This window comes from Temnothorax nylanderi, unplaced genomic scaffold (genome assembly GCF_030848795.1).
Source record: "Temnothorax nylanderi isolate EJ_2023f unplaced genomic scaffold, tnyl_v1.0 TNYL_tig0104_pilon, whole genome shotgun sequence".
In the NCBI taxonomy this organism is placed as follows: Eukaryota; Metazoa; Arthropoda; class Insecta; order Hymenoptera; family Formicidae; genus Temnothorax; species Temnothorax nylanderi.
The window spans coordinates 449,517-467,474 of NW_027249166.1; the positions used below are offsets into that span (position 1 = coordinate 449,517).

The following is a 17,958-nucleotide window of genomic DNA, read 5'->3' on the forward strand; positions in this document are numbered from 1 at the left end:
GTCGACTCCGTAATTTATGTTATTCGCGCCGCCGGCATTTTATGCGGCACAATGCCTGGCGTGTCTTCGGGGCCAGTGGGGAGGGTGGCGAATATAATGCCGGTAAATTAGGACGGAAGGAAGCGATGTTTAATAGTTTCCGACGCAAATTGATTCCCGCTAATTGCGAAGCGTGGCACGCGGGCGTCGTATAACTCTCTTTTCCCTTCTCCAATTATGAATTATTTTACAATCCCGCGGGATTCCACGACTCTTTTTCCAATGAGCCGCGTAACGTTGACGTATTATTCGTTAAATATCCCAGCCCTCTCCGTTCGTCGCGTAACAAATTTGTATTTGTCACTGACGGAGGAATATATTTGTTTTTTCCATTTCAGCGTACGGTAAAAAACTCGATTATTATTTTGTCAAATAATACTTAGCATAATTTCGATTATTTAGCTGCTGTCTTTTTATTCATTCATTTAACATTCAATTATTTTAATTATCATCCTTTTAAGGCTATAATAATGATATATGCGCGAAAATATTAAAAGAAATTATTTTCAGATATCTATAAACATTTCATCTTTCACTCTAGCTTTTTAAAATATTATTGTATTTATTTTACTATTTTATATCATATACAAATTACAAAGTAATACAACCGCAGCACATTATTATAATCATATCGCCAAATCAGAACTGATTTCTTTCTAATAAAAACTTTCATTTTTGAATATTGCAGTAATTTCCTACGTTTATTAAAAACAAGAAGCTAATTAAAGAAGAGGATTTTGCGCTACGCACTTCTCCAAGCCTGCCTTCTGAAATACCTTTAGTTTTCTACGTTAAATTACAGCCAGACGTCGCGTTTCATTTTCCATGAGAAAAGCCTCGGCTACGAATTTATCGCGAAAGCTAAGTTACGGCGAAGAGGTTCCGTCGGCTGCGTATTTCCCGTGCTCCTTCGTGTCGCGCTAAAATAATCAATTTCTTTGTTTGCGTTTTCTATAGACCGGCGTCAGACGCAAACGCCGTGTGTCAACTGCGTATGCGTGTGTGTGGAAGGAGGCAAGGCGTCGGGGAAAAGAGAGACTCGCGTAGAACGTTGCGCGGGTGCAACGCTTAAATTTTATCAGGATACTCGCATTCATGGGTCGCCGACCCCGGCATTGTCCACGCCACCGCGACTTAATATACGGCGACGATGTATTAAATCTCGTTCCCTCGCGTAATATTTCGCGAGTTCGGTCTCTTAGCGCTTCGGAAGGGGGTGGGCAATGTGAGCGGACAGTTCAATATGGTTTTTTTTCCAACCATTTAGCAAATCGTCGATTCCGAAACGAGGAATACTTATTTTGCTACCAAAGAAAGTTCGCTCGTGTAACAATATTACGTAAAATGCCGTATCTAAAATATAATCACATGCGCAATAGAATAGAATTATAATATCGATAAGAAAATGTTAAGAAATACAAAAAAAAGATAAAATAAATACATTACTGCTGGGTGGTCTCGGACATTTTGGTTTTCAATATCCTCTGTTTCCTCAAAGAGTCTGGCGATTTCGCCCAGGATCAGACCGGTTCATAACTCTGTTCCTGACGGCTTCTTTGGGATGATAATCGCCAGCCAGGCTCGTTTGTGTCATATATAGAATAGCGATAGAAGTGGCGAGCGGTATGGGGGGATGGTCACTGAAAGCCTCGACGGGCCGCATTGTTTATAATCGCATCCCTTGCCCGTTATATTAAATCCGTCCCTTTATGCGGTATCAGCGAGCAGCCGGGGAGATTTTCCGGTTATACAATTTATCCGCGATATTCCGCGAATTATGCGCTCGGACCGCCGCCGTCGCCGCCGCGCGTTCTGTTCCCATCCTCCCGAATGGCTTACGCGCGTTAAGGGTGGGTCGTGGCGGTTAAGGGCGAACGAGCGCTTAAAACGGAACGTGAGCGGTTATAAGTATAGAGTGCTGGGTGTACTGGTCAGTGATTCGAGACAAAGACTTTTAATCCCGAGATAACGTCCGGTTGCCAGATATAGCCATTCTTTATGGGGGTGATTTCAGAAGGCGATATCTCCTCTGGGAGTAAACTTCGCACGGAAAGAGCATCGAGTGTGTTGTGAGAGTACTTAAAGCATAATGAAAAAAAAAATCACTGTGGACAGAAGTGGACCAAGTGTTATTATGGGAGAGCAAGCTTTGGATATTTTCGAGGTAAACGTTCAGATAGAAAGCCAGGAATGAGTGTTAGATATACAGGCACATACAGTCTGATAAAATATCTACAATTTATATAGAATGGTTATGAAAGAACAGTGCAATGCACTTCTTTAAAATCCCGGTCTCCTTTCTCCCTCAAAATATTCATATGTCAGAATATATAAAGAACACTATATCAAGGCAAGAAGATTACCCTTCTCTTCTATTTCTCATACGATGGATATAAAAGAGGATCCTTGCAAATATGACGGCGTATACAAAAATGCAATTAGGCTCAGGTATTCGGAAGCGAGCGTGCGCACGAATTTAAGAGTTAAAATTCCAGCGCGCGCGATTTCTCAACGTCCGAAGGCGGATAGGGGGCAGATATGTCAGCTGACTCGACATTCTCATGTGAAAATTTTCGGCGATATGTCGTCCGGGAGTCCGGGATCCCGTCCGGGATCGTCCCCGAAGGATATTCGAGACGCGGCAGATTCCGCGACGGAGAAAGGAGACGGGAGAGTAGGAGGAAGAGAAGGGGGAGAGAGGCCGGGGATGTTGGGAGAGAGGACCGCGTAATTTATTGCAAGCAATATTACCGACGACACGCCGGGAGAGCCCGAGGAATGGGAAAAGCCCGTGTCTCTCGTCCCAGAAATGTATTTTATAGCGACCGAAGATGGGGGCGGCTCTCCGTATAACGGCGACCCGGTGCTTGCCATTCTCTTTCGGGTCGGCATTGGATTTAAATAAGTCGATGCGAACGTCCTGGCCTTTATTCGCCGTTTACTGCCCTGCCCCCCACCCCTCCAATCGCATTGCTCGTTACCGGATTTATGCGGTGCTTGCGAACGGAAATCCGTGTTACGTGCTGGAGTAGCGATTTTGTTTTCCCCCCCCCGGTAAATTAGCTAATATTCGCGCACATTGTAATGCATAATAAAATGTCAAACTGTTCACGTGCATTTCGAATAATAGCTACATTATGCGTTATAATCATTGTACTAAAAGTTACCATAAAAACTTCATATTCTAGCTGATATAATAAAAAAATCGAGAAAAATTATAATTGCATTCCGTAACATAAATAATATACATATTCATGTGGAATAAATTAATATTTTAGGTTCAAAATCCTTTTTCTTTCTTTTCTGACGCATTTTCCATACTGATATGTTATAACCGCAATGCAGGTAAGAATTGTTAATTAAAAAAGTAATTTTCATATTTAATCACTGTATTAATTTCTACCGCATTTTATAAACATGTTATACATGTAAATCCGATTTACAAACGTTTTTAGCAACATATGCAATTAACAGCACCAAGTGGATCAACAGTATATTTAAATAAGTCGGTCGAAGTGGTTTCAGATAATGGGAAAATGATAGTGTACGTTTAATTCGATGTATAGTATTTACTGTCGCGCTTTATGACCTTTTTATTCCGCATTTTTACGACAAGAATCACTTAGGAGCACCCAACCCGTCAGATTTACGTAATCTCGTGCGATTTATTTCACCTCGAAGTATAAACAGTGGCGATATCGATAAATGTGGATAATCGTCGAGGCTCAAAGGATAAAATGCTGCATGAAGCAACGATTTGTCGTCGCGTCAAACATCATGGCTGGAGCTTCCTTAATGTTCCTTTTAAGGATTGTTTGTTATATTACACTGTTGTACTATATAAAATATTATATGATTGATGAATAACGATATATACGCGCATATGCTATAATTTTTTCGATTTTGCAAGCGTGTCGGAGATATTGAAAGGCACTGGTTCATCTCGCAGCCCCGTAATCCTGTATCGTGAATTGAATAGTCCGGAGTCGAAGTGGTGTACGAGAGTCGCGCAGAAAATCGGAAATCGATTATACTTATACCGCGCCGCAGTATGCAGTCGGATGCGTAATCTATAGGGAGGACTTTTCACAACAAAAAACCCACTAATGCCGCATTCTCCTTCTGCGATTTGATCTTCGCTGCACGCTGAATAGCGCGGTGATAAAAGAAAGCGTCATCGTCGGTAGTTTTCTTCCGTTTCCTACTGTTTTCATAGAGGAAATGTTTCTGGAAAATCGCGACAAAGTATTGCCACGTTAATGATCGCAGCAACTTCGAAATTTTTAGATACGTCTATATCTGTAAAAATTTTTTCTTTCACGCTGTTCGCTTTTTTCGATACAAAATTTGACTAACAGGGATATGTTTTTGAACGTGCTTTATATTTCAAAATCAATTTCTCTCATAAATGTGATTCAGTGCTTGCGGTTTGCGAGAAAACTGTATCGGTTCCGAAGTCGACTTATATCCTCCCATCTCGCGTGTCAAGTAAATAAGAAGATATAATAGATACATGTTTTACACGCGAGAGAGCGAGGACGTTTTTAGAAATGGATACGCTGCTCGTCGTTTCGATATTGCTGAATCCCATTTGCCGTTTCGACACTCCATTCATCGTCACGTTTTACCATATCGCCCGAATGTCATCTCGTCGAATGTTTTCACATCCGTATCCATTTCGACCTCGTCGCTTCCGCGCTTTTATCTCAGCCGAGAATTTATATTTTTCATCGATACGGCCGCGGCGCTTTAATTCGGCTTCCAGCAGCCCTTCCATTACCTGCATTTCAGGATTCAATTATGCAATAATTAACATGTTAATTAATGTACGTGACGACAAAGTAATGTCGAGTCGAGAGAAATTTTATTGAAAATGTAGATTTTGAGGAAGAGGGGGAAAACGAGAAAAAAATTGTAACTGAAGCGCACACAAAAAGGTACAGTTGTTAAATGTATTGAATCAAATTAAAAAACCATTTGCTAACAATAAAGAGCAGTTAACTGGTGGTAATTAAAAGGTTCAACATCAAAAACTCATTTTATGAGTTCGCATAAATTGGCAAAATTAAATTTTACTTTCCCGGAGCTTTCAATATAAATATGCATGTGCCTTATTATCGCCGTAATTATGTAACGATTTATATTTTTTATATTTAAATGTATGTTCTTACTTATAGATTTATATTTGAACATTTTTATGTATTTTAGATATCATCAGATACAAATTTTTAACGCATATTTTTTTATCTTTCTTTCAATTAAGCTTTGTAATGTGGCAGCCATGCTGGCATTTCACTATTTGCGTACACTGTTAAATATTAGAGAATGGAACCAGTACCTCGAGTGAAATAACATTTTAGTATTTTTAACTACAATATGTGTCGAAATTCATTATTTCAACACAAAACAGTATTATTTTGACTCCATTGGTTTAGTTAAATTAACACTGTTTTAGTTAAATTAACGATATATTGAGTTGGAGCAGCGGCGACCTACAGGAATTGTTAAAAATGATGCAAATTGAGTATAATTTGACACTACAAGTGTGTACTTGCATATACAATTTTTCTTTCTTTCTTTTAGACTTCGTGTAAATCTCATACTATTATACATGCACAGTAAATTATTATTGAATTAAATTTTTAGAATATTAAAGGCTCAAATATTTATTTTCGCGCTATTCTCTCATCGACTCGATCATCGATCGTTTTCTATCCGCGATCTCGCGATCTCGGAGTAGCAATAAAAAGGGAGTAAACCGGAATAAACCGGAGTAAACCTGCAAATAAGTCCGAGGAAAAAGGGCGAAATCCTATTTGACGAGAGGTAGAAAAAGAGTGTAAAATGCGAGATAAGCTGGGACGGTTAGAAATCGGATGGAAAACCCGGAGCTAGATAAAGGCGAATCGATTCCGGTTTACGATAATCACGCGTCAGCTGCTCTCCTCTTCTTGTTTTTTCGCGCCTCGCAATTTTTACGCGCGTGTAAAATAAGAACATTCGCCAAAGCAGAATATGTACCTACGTTCGATCGACCTGCGACCACGGGTAAGACTTACATTTGCGCAAAGCAACGACGCTATACTTTTCTTCTCCTCCTCGGGATTTATCGTCTCGTTTTCTCCGTTCTCTCTTTTAATATTTGTCTTCTTTTTCATTGATAATTTCGCATCACGACGTGTCATTAGACGGTAAACTGTTGTATGAATTATTATGAAGCGAGTATAAGAAGTCGAGCTTCTTGTTAAGCTCTCGTTGCGCGAGAGCGTTGTAAATCTTAACAACTCGAAAAGAACTGGAAAGACCCGCGCGTTAAAGTTTGAAGAAGTCTAAAAGCATCCTGTAAGAGATACAGGGAGAAGAATGTGTCTACGTATTGAAGAATATAAGAGATACAGAGCTCTTTTGCTGGAGTACATTGTGCAGTGACTCGCCATGTTATTGCAAGAATTATTCACAACATGGAGAGATCGTACATATTAATCCTAAATTTAATGATATTTATTTTACTGCCTAATAACGTAAGACTTTATCTTCCGTTGCAACGTGTGTTATTGAATTATCTCTTCGTGTAGCGAAAAAAAGATTACGCATGTAAAAGTCCCGATATTTTTGCCGTAGCTATTAATTCCGTATCTTCTTTTCATCACAATGTAATTTTAAGTTTCGCTCCGTCGGTTTTTCCAAGTTTTAAATTAAACGTAACGGTCAGTCGCAGCGGAGGAGAAAAAGAAAATGCGCAAGAAGAGCGCGCGACACGTTTTCTTGTTAAAGTTTTCGCTCCATCTGGTAAGGAACGGGGGCAGAAATCGGGTCGGCGCGAACAAAGTAGCAAACTAATGAAGAGCTATATGTACAATGCGAGCAATACGTTTACGACAGAAAATGAAATGGCGCGCACTTGAATAACTAATCCCGGGGGGAGGGGGGTGGGAGGGGGGCGGCGATGATCCGGCGGAGTAAGAACCGGGCGTAATTATGAAGTGCGAAGAGCCGTCGCTTATTAAAATCCGGCTTTATCTCGCGCTGCGCATAAAACAGTCGCGCGTAATAATAATTAGGTCGCGAACGCGAGCTGCAACGAATAATGCGACCGATAAATTAGGACGGGAAGTTGCACGCAACGCTGCATTTGAATAGCTGGCATATAGTATTGTACGTCGCAACTTTAATCTCGGCGCATGTAATGTTCTCGATAAACAAAGAGATTTTAAATTTTTTGTATCAATGTTAAATATTCATTTTAATTAAATCTCTAATTAACATTCCGAAAAGATGAAGTTCATCCAAATTTCGTAAACGATAAAGAACGACTTTGATATTTGATTCAAACACGACTAGTTCAGAGAATCTCTTGCTAACTATTAATTACCTTAAAAGTTTAATTGAAAAGAGTAGACACATAAAAATTCTTTATCAAAATACAAGTGAAAAGTTCTAAAGCATGCTATGTCCGTCTCAAAGAGGCGCAAAGCCATGATTAACTTGCGAAAATCATGTGTCAATAGAAGATTAGATTATTTTCGATGATCTCATCGTTGTGGGATAAAGGAAAAAATCACGCCCATCGACGGAATAATAAACTATCACGAAGATTTCCAGGAAGGCTCGAAAGAATCCCGCGGGAGAATTGCGTCTTACGCTCGGATTTAAATAATCTCTTCGCGTAGCAGGCGCGGGGTGCCCATATCTCGCGTCTCCCCTCGAAGGAGAGCTTCAGAATAAATCCTGCATATAATACTGTCGATATGAGCTACAGTTCTTTCTCGCTATTATAAAGTACAGTTATTTCCGAAGGGACATTTCGGTTACCAAAAGTAATAGATCAGAAATTAAGATGTCAGATCAATAAATAAAATATATCAAACTTAAAATCTTGAAATAGTATAAAAAGGATGTCACATCAAGATTCAAATTAAAATTCACGAAAGGCACAGGGAGGAAATGAGGCTTATAAACTATACATCTGTCTGAAACTGTACGGTCCTGCAGAAATGGGCGCACGAATGCCTTTTCAAGTTCCGTGTCCCGCTGTAAAAAAAACACGCTCTTAAAGATCCACCGCCTCGCGAACAGACCGCGAAGGTGGCGTCGCCGTTAATAAACGAGCCAAGACAATGGGGTCCGGGCCGCGTAAGAACAAAATAAATTGAAGGTATCTCCAGTACCACCTCGCTTCCGCCCGGCGGGTCGAGTTCCCGGGCTGACTGTTCCGTAATTAGTGAGCGTCCAAACAATACTCGAGTCATCCCGCAGGCCACCCCTCGCGCGCGCGCGCGCGCGCCCCCACCGCCACCACCCTTATTCCACGCTTCTCTTAGCGCGAAACGGAATCGCCGATAATTAATTATCCATTCGCAGGGTATGCGACTGTTGGGATTATTCGCGGCTGCGTCCCTCTTCTTTCGTCCTTCTTCGTTCTTATTCCGTTCCTTTGGTCCCTAATTTCAAGCCATTTACAAGCAAGATCGTCTCTGTCGCGCGCAAAACTCGTATCTTGACGAGATAATGGCTCGTCGCCAGCAATTCCGGTGAAGGGACGGACAGAAGGGCGAAATAGCAGACTAAAAAGGCTATCTCGTGTATAATATGGGGCGCAAAGTGGCTCGTATTCAAATTTGAAAGCCGTGATATTGTCGCCGTAAATGAGAGGAAAATAACCACGACAATAATCTCTTTAATAAATTGATTACTTCCTTCTAATTAAAATTATAGTCCAGATTTGGAGAAATTCAATGCTTTTGACGTTTGCGTGATATTTTAAGGAATTTCATTATGTTAATAGAACTTCATGATAAAAGATAATTAACATCCGATGTAGGAAAGACTCGAACTCTTGATGTAAAATTTAAGAGAAAAGGTCGATAACGAGCATACAATGAGGTATCGATTAAAAATAAAACGCAAAATTTACCAAATTAAGATAAAAAGCACTGTACGTTTCAATTAGTACTTACAATTAGTCAGCAATATAAATATAAATATAATATGAGAATTAGAATATATTGTTCTTAGTTGACTATTAGACAATCTTTGGACACTTTATTCGTTATTGGTCGTCGACCTTTTCTCTTCCGATATTTAATACCGCGATAAAGAAGATTGTAACGGGAATTTGTTTCATAAATCGCGCGTTCGGCGTATGCAGCGAAATATATATCTTAAGTTAAAATTGAAAACGGGTTCTCCTGGCATTTTCAGGATCCTCAGCCGCTCTACGGGGTACGGAGTGCAGCACGCTTCAAAATTTCGTCGTTTATGAATGTGATTAAACGTCGAGCGATTAAACGCACGAGGTTGTTACGCCGCAGGACGGACGGAAGCGACCGCGCTCGTTAGCATGTACTTTGAAAGTCTTTAATTGCGGCCAGGCGCTCGGCGGGAACTCTCGCGGCTTGTAAACAATATTCGCCGGGTAAATAAATGGCGATAAATATGCGCTGTCCCGCGCAATAAATGTTGTTAGTAAGTTCTTCAAGTTTAATCCTTCGCGCGGAAGAAATATGTTTCCCCTTGAATTATTTAGGCAGCAAGTTCTTCTATTAGATTACTATTAAGGGGAAGTATATTTTTATCGATTATTCTTTGTCTCAGCCAATTATCTTACAGTCTTGAATATAATCTTAATTTAAAATGTAAGAGGAAAAATGTAGAGAAAAATTTTACTTGAAGGAGGATTCTAACTTGCGTTTATCTTATCTCATTTCATAACTTCAATATTATAGTTTTTTTTTCAGAAGTGATATATATTGTGTATTAAAGTTATAAAATATTAAATTAATATTTGTTAATCGTAAAATGCAGCTTGTAAGTCACAGTTAAAAATTTCTCAGTACATACGCGAGAAACGTCAAAAACGTATCTCGAGAAGTTCTTCGCGGATTTCGCGGTTATGACAGGCTACGCTACTTTGATCTCGCGACAGTGTCGGTCAAAAAAGTTAGTTTTACCAGGTTAAAAGCTACAGAAATGTTTTACCCGGCAATTTCCGGGTTCGAAAGAGCAGACAGATCGGACACTCGATGGAAAACCGCGGAGTTCCAGTCGATTCCCTTTTGCTACGGGAATACGAAGTTACCGTTGGCAGACCAAAGGCCGCCCTCGTTGATTTCTTTCGTCGATCTCTCGAAGCGTTCGATAACTTCTTCGAAAGCCCGAGGATACACCCCGAGGGTGCAGTCTTGCAGATTCCAAACGCATACCGTGGAACCGACCTCTCCCTGTAAATTCTGAAGCGTGCTCTCTCTCTCTCTCCCTCTCTGTCTCTCTCTCTCTCTCTCTCTCTCTCTCTCCCTCTATCTGTCTAGCTAACTACCTATCTACCCATCTATCTCTCTTTCTTACGCTTCTCTCTTCAACCCGACTTTTGCCGACGTCTCAAAGCTTAACGAAATGGAAACAATATTGACTCGTGAATCTAACTAGAGAACTTCGTATCGAAACGATATTGCAGTTTCCCGATGAGAGCGATTCCTCCTGCATCCCTTTATAGATTACGCGAGATAGTTATTTGGACGCGACTATATAACGGAAATAAACTCGTCTTTTACAAAGTTCAGGCATACCTCTGACCAAAAGCGCCTTTAACAAAGCCCGATAAATTAAATGACTTATATATTTTGTCGATATTATTCGTAAATTAAAAGGCAGTCTTAATTTATTTGTTCAATTATATATAATATAAATACTATGAAGCACTACATGATTGCTGCTAAAACGTTTAAAAGATCTTTTTTTATAATTATATTATAGTTTATATTATCTGCATGTATATATATATTCTCTCACATTTTTGTCGTCTATTACAAGAATGTTTTGTAGAAATTTACATATATTTAAAATATCTTTAGATATCATAAAAATTAAAATCAGATGTGTAATCTACTTAAAAAATAATAAAAAAATTTTCCCTTAAGTCAGTCTTATCGATCGGAACTCAGTTAATCCAGTCAAATATTATTAGGCAAAACGTATGAGTAGCCAAATAATAAATAATAATAAAAAAAGAATTGAATGAATTCACATAAACAAAAACAAGATTTAAAAAACAAGGAAAGCTTATCTAAAAATCCTAGCATAAAATAATTCGCGTCTTACTACGATCGCTAAGCTTATCGAAATCAAAGAGCGACGCTTTGAGATTATTTCCCATTTACGTGAAGGCTATAGGATATTGCGTATCAAGTGAGAGCATGGGGCGTGTCACGGTTGCGGAAATTTTGCGGCGAAACGGTTGAGCGCTACGTTGTTACGACATCGTTCACGTTAATCTAACGTTATTTAATAATTATTAATATTTACCAGGATCAGGTCGCTTCTCTCGGTCTCGGTAAACATTAATTATTATCGTTACTACCATGGGGCCGAGAGTGCAAGCGTATGTAGTTCGTATAATAAGAGGCGTTTATCGAACGCGAAGATTGCGACGCCGAATGCACCAGTTGGGTCGAAATGTCGCGCGATCTCCTCATCATCGTTTTCATCGTTTACGATTATCGGGTAATATAGTTCGAGAGTATCACCACTTGTTAGTAGAACGAAGGACACTCGATATGGGCCGAATGATATTGACATGCGACGCAAAGTAAATAATTTAAAATGCAATTTTGCATCGCGCGGCGAAATGACTGCACTGAGAAAAAAAAATTTGTTGAAAAACGCAAAATGTGTTTCATCCAACTAAAATATTTAGTCCAATACGTTCAACTAAACATTAGTTGGTTTAACAGTTTAACTAAACATTAGTTGAATTAACTAATTCTTGAATATATTTTTATTTGAATATTCCTCTATCTCACGTGTCGTCGATTTTTTTAAGGAAAGATTAATGTTCAGTTAGCGATTTTTGCATTACGTATGGTCCTGATGGGGACGAGAGTCTTCACAATAGCACGAACGGGAAATTTTCAGGTATTGTTATCGAGACTTTTAGTTGGACGTTCGGTTCCTCCTCCATTTTCGGTCGTGCTATTGTGAGTTTCTGCGGTTGCGGAGGTGTGGCGGAACATTACCGTCTGGCACTTTTCCGTATTGCACGCCCGCACGGAAGAGCAAATAATTTCCGCTCCTTCTAATTTATCCTTATCTCGCCTTCGCGAGCTCTGCTCTTCCTCGCACGCGAAAATATACGAAAATAGATGACGTTGCGACGTGAGCTAGACGTTTCGTCGCCTACTCTGTACGTGACGTTTATTCACGGCATGTAATAACGAAACTTACGTTGAAATTTCCCTTTGTAAAGCGCAGGAAGTTTAATTGTTAACGAATGGATTCTCCTGCTCATTACGACAAACAATCTTGAAAGAGCTTGTCCAATTTTTAAATTCTATCAACATTTTTTTTTTAATATGACGAATATGATTATTAAATTTTATCATATATTTTGAACTTCATCGATATATCTTGAGTCGATGATTTCACGAAGCTATACCGTTTGAAGATTCAAGAAGAAAGCTTCGAACAACGAAAGATTTAAGCCCTTTGCCGCTTTATAAGGGTTTAAATTCTTCTTTTACTCTTTTTTTGTTTACTTATTATTACACATCCTTTCCATTAAGATGGCAAATAAAACACATTAAAGCGTAACTAACAAGCCGCACGTGAATAACAACGGGATGTCTCACTTACCTCTATCCGGAAAGTCCATCCCTCCAGACTGAGCAGCTTAAGGGTCGTGTTCCTGGCCAGAGCGTGGCACAACAGCCTCGAAGGATGATCGTCCAGAGCCAGTCGGGGACTAGACAGATCCAGCAGCTGGAGACAGGGCGCTTCCGTCAGGGCCAGCACCAGGGGCATCACATCGGCCGGCCTCGACGCTCCAGCGGCTCTCAACGCATCCAAATTGCGGGCCTTCCTTATGGTCTCGCCTAAACAGCCGGCATCCAAGCCGCCGAGAAGACATTTGGATACGTTCAGAGATCTCAGCTTGCAGTTCGGCTCCCTGAAACACAAACCGCAACGCTATCGATCAGTCGGATTGTATCGCGGACGAGAATACAAGGGAAATTTTCTGCTCCTTTAGAGAGCATACAAGTGTATCGAAGATGAGAGAATTTCAATATATATAAATAAAAGATTTAATATATATAAGTGAAGATTTATAACATATATAAATTATAAAGAATTACATATGTTAGAATCATCTTTAATTATTTTGTATGATTATTGTAAACATTTTTCTTCCAAACTCAGCGTTGTTTCCTCATTTTCGTGTAATAAAATTTTAGAACGAGATAGAATAGAAATTTTCGAGACAAAGAAAAATTTTTTAAATAATTCAATTAAATATTTTCTTGTACATTTTGATACAATAATTTATTGCTTTGATAATAGAAATGAAAACTTATCAAATTGGATGAGAGAGAGAGAGGAGAAAGATTTAATCGAATCAGCTGATGAGGCAGTAATTATTTAAGATTGATGATAGGTCTGTCGAATCGGATCGCGGGCAGGACTTTGCCGTTAAGTAAAAGAGAGACGTAAAAGTATCTAACGGCAATTTCTGTCTCGGTTCTCATCATCGTCTATCAATCTTACAACAAAGAACATTCTCATAACAATGACACGAAACTTGGAATGAAATGCGATTCGAAATGAATCACGAAAAAGTTTGGTATCTTCTTTTTACGTGCAAAACTTTCGGGGCAATTTGGAACAGATTTCATCGACATTGATCTTTTTTAAAGGGGCTCAAGAAAATGTAACGACACGTCGTTATATTTCCCCAGATATTGTGAAAGCCTAACTTTTCAAAATTAAATATGTTGTCAAATTGAAATTATGATTAACAGTTCCATTTATTAAGGTTAATCGAGGTTTAGTCTTATTTGATTTATTAATCTTCATATTAATTTTATCGAGCCATTTAATTTTAAGCTAGACTAATTAGTTTCTTAATTAGGTTGCTTATTAAATTTCAGCTTTATTGAAATTGAGGGGAAAATGCTCACACGCAGTCTGTACCATTACATCACGATATCAATCTTAAATGTATTTTTTAAAAACTCTCTTATTGTCTGGGCTTGTAATTTTTTTAAAAATCGAAATGCTTGCTCTGAATTATATTCACACGCTCTTTTACGTTTTCATCAGAGAGAGAGGTATATGTTTCGTTCCATCAATATAACTCTATAAAAGTATCCATTTTTGTTATATTACTCATAAACTTTACGCACAAAAAAATTGCGATATAATTACCTTGCTCCCATAATTTTCATTTAAGATTAATTTAACGAAACGCTTTACGTGATCACGGTAGTATCCACACGTCACTTTCCCAAACGCTCCGTGCAATCTTGCGGCGGTATATCGATCAACGTCACGACAACGGAACATAATGAACAAACACACGGCGGCAGCAGGGTAACGCACAAGGCAGGAGCGGCGAGCCGAATTATAGGGCGAATAATCGAATCGCGGCGGCGGCCGACACCGTGAGGATTTACGTGCGCGTACGTGCGTTTAATGGGGGCAATTTAAGACGAACGATTCGAAGTACGAGCCAACGGCAGCAACAGTAGCAGCAGCAGCCGCAGCCGGGCCAAGCGCGCAGTATCGCGTCTGGATTTAATGGTATCTACTTCGGCCCATATTTACTGACGGCCCGACTGCTATTGCCGCCGCGATACGTACATACGTTTCGCGATACGTCTGTTGCCGTCGCTGCTATACGTACGTACGTACGTCTAATGGCGTTGCCTTTAACGGTATCGCACGGGCGTGGTAAATTCGCTCGAGAGCCGCGCCGCACCGCTCTCTCGATGCAGTATCTCTCTTTCTCTCTCTCCTCCCCCGTATATATATAGGGGGGAGAGAACAAAAATACTGCACCCTCCGCGGCGAGAACGTACGCGCGCGCCCGTGTTGAATTTCTAACAAAAATAAACGTTTCTCTCCTGGCGGAGAGAAACGGGGAACGCGCGCGCGGCGAATATTCCGCCGGCGTCGGGGCTCCCGCGTAATAAAGCTACGGATTTCGCGAGCGAGGATACCGGAATTTCTTGGCCGCTGCGCGGCTTCGACTTGAAACTACTTGCCGTCGCGGAAATAATCCTCGAGACTCTTCTCTCTCAAGACAATTCACCGATCGTTCTTTTCAGATTGCCTTATAGCTGCGTGCCCTTTTAAAGCCACGAGAATTAGCTAGAATTAACCGAGGTTTAACTATTTTTTTGTCTTCGTCTAGAGACAGGATTAGAAACGGGATTAGCAAAGAGTAATTAATGTTAAGTGTTAAGATAACAATTTAGTTCCAGAGTAAGCTTTTTCAGAATTAGAAACGGGATTAGCAAAGGGTAATAAACGTTAAGTGTCAGGTTAATAATTAATTTGCAGAGTAAGGTTTTTCAGAATTAGAGATGGAGTTAGCAAAGAATAATAAGCGTTAATTAAGTGTTGAGTTGAATAATTAAATTGTAAAGTAAGCTTCTTGATTTCTTTTGAGACGAAAGAGGGAAAGAGATAGTTATTAATATAAATAAATTAATAAAGAAATAAGTTCTTTAATAAGATTAATATATTATAGAAATTGTTTGAAAAACTTTGAAAAATTCCTAATAAGTCTCCGTGATTTTACGTAGAAATAACGCGTGGTGTTGAATCTCGAGAATGTAAAGCAGCGTGATGCGTATCTCGGTTATCAGAAAACGGTGGAGCCGTGCAAACAACCAGACGGTTAATCTGTTAAAAAGAGCGCGTGATCGGCCCGGCAATTTTTCGACCCTTCGTCGTGAGAGCTTCGGGGTATTTCAGTGCGAAAGAACAAATGGCGTGTTTCACCATCATTCGCGGTGTAGAACGTCTCGGGGCTTGCGAGTATTATTGCGTCGGCCCGCGTTTAATTTTCCACGTCGCTTTAATTACGAAAAATGCGATCGGTTCTTTAATACATCGCGTCGGGAAGGAAAGCGATTCATAAAAATAAATAAAAACACGTGTTCTTTTTGCTTTAAATTAGTGATACAGTCTTATCGCTGTAGAGAAACGCGTGCTACACAAACTAGCTAGTGAAATTCTCCAACCAAACTGCATCTCTTCGAATTCGCTGAATACGCGAGTTAAGATTTCGGATCTATATTCAAATCAAAGTACAGACCCTACTCATATCAAATAATGAAGCTTATTATGCGTGGCATAATAATATATTTTTACATACATAATTTTGCATTATTGCATTTAAAAGGCGTAAAATTTGTGTATGTACGTAGAATTTATTGGTTAAATTGAGCGTGCTGGATGCATTGATTTTATTAATATAATTACTCGATAAATATTTCGCGTACATTAATAATTAATGAGTTCATACATTGTAGCGCAATAATGCGCGAAGTGATAGTTTTATTAACGAGCATCATTTATTCAATTATCTATTACGATCGGCGTTCGTTTATATTTACTTTCCGACTTATCCGCGAATCGTGTGTCGGAATCGCGCGACGTGTCGCGGCGCGACGCGATGAGATTTTCCGCAACGCGGGCGCGGAAACGGAGCGTTTCACCGCGACCCGGTAATCGCGCCGGATAAGCCCCGGCTGCCGCAATAGAGTCGCAATCGTAAGTCAAACGGTCGCGGTGATATTGCGCTTAAGTTTCGACAGTTTTACCGGCGCGGGGGATTTCGCGCGGCGGGACGCGAAATCCGCACGGAATTTAAAGGAAAATAGAACGCGGCGCATATTTACCAGGGGTTAAACCTCCACCTCGCCACCTCGGCTTTACCGAGCGTCGCCTTTTATTGCCGCCGTATTCGAAGTCACTCGACTTTACGCTCTTATAAAGAGCGATGCCCTTTGTTCGCCGCGTGAGTTCACCGACGCGGAGAACAAACATTTCGCAACAATTGCGAGATATTTATTCCCTGACGAAATAACATTACAATTTGACGCGCGAGAACTCGACGTTGTAAAAGCGAGCAAGAATTTGACGTTGTAACCTCGACGTCGTAAAACCACGTTATAACTTAGGCTCCTCCTTTTTTTTCCCCATGACGTTGATAAGATAAATATGTCAATTTGGCGAAAGTTTCCATCGAGAACTTTTGGAACGGTTACCGTATTGTATCGTTGGAATAAAAAAATATGCGCGCTTATGGTATATATTTATGTACTTCACAGCTTGTTTTAATAATAATACATTTAAAATTAAGACGCGACGTGGACCAGATATTTTGCTGGAACAAACATATTTCAAGCGCGATTAATACGCGCTATATATAACAATATTTTTAGTATATCATATAATAAATTCTACAGAGAAAATCGCGCGATATAAACCTCATATTCCCTTCTCGGAGAACGATCGGCTAGTTTCCGCGGCGCGCAAAGTTGCATCGCGAAAGAAAAATACCGGGTGCTTAACTGCGTTATATACTCGACGTGCGTCTCGCGGAATACCTATCCGCTTTCAACTTCGCTTCATCCTGCTCTTTCGAAGAGTTACCACCTCCGGGATCTTCGGCGATCTCTCGCAGAGCTTGTTAGGTACAGTGGAACTCCGTTTATCCGGATGAGAAATCCGTGCTCGGTAGCTGATATACCGAACCCCTTGCCAAGTTGTTATTACTCCAATTGTTATATTACATCACAATCAATAATAAGCGTATATGTACGTTACAGGAGATATAATTCTATTAAATTATATGTAACTAGCATATGATGTTATCATATGACATGCTGTATGAATACTGTTACATTAAATGTGTGGAAAATATTTGCACACTTGCGTTATTTTACCGAAATAAACCGAACAAACACAAGTTTAATTTTTAAAACGTAAGCTTCGATTTAAGTAAATGAAGTTCTAGTTTAGTCTTGTCTCGTTTAAAGCCGCGAAATATACATTCCGTAAAAAAAACCGCTATAAACTCTATTAATATCGTCATAATCTCTGCGGTATTGGAAAATCCGATAACATCACTTTAAG

General features: G+C 39.7%; 1 protein-coding gene across 5 annotated transcripts in view; it reads right to left on the reverse strand.

The window, feature by feature from the left end:
• Window positions 1-17,958, reverse strand: part of LOC139775735 (uncharacterized) — a 163,730-nt gene that overhangs the window by 14,453 nt on the left and 131,319 nt on the right. For all 5 annotated transcript variants that reach the window (XM_071711982.1, XM_071711981.1, XM_071711983.1 and 2 more), the window contains one exon: window positions 12,667-12,979. In XM_071711982.1, the coding sequence (XP_071568083.1) occupies window positions 12,667-12,979 (313 nt within the window). The remainder of the gene's footprint in view (window positions 1-12,666; window positions 12,980-17,958) is intronic.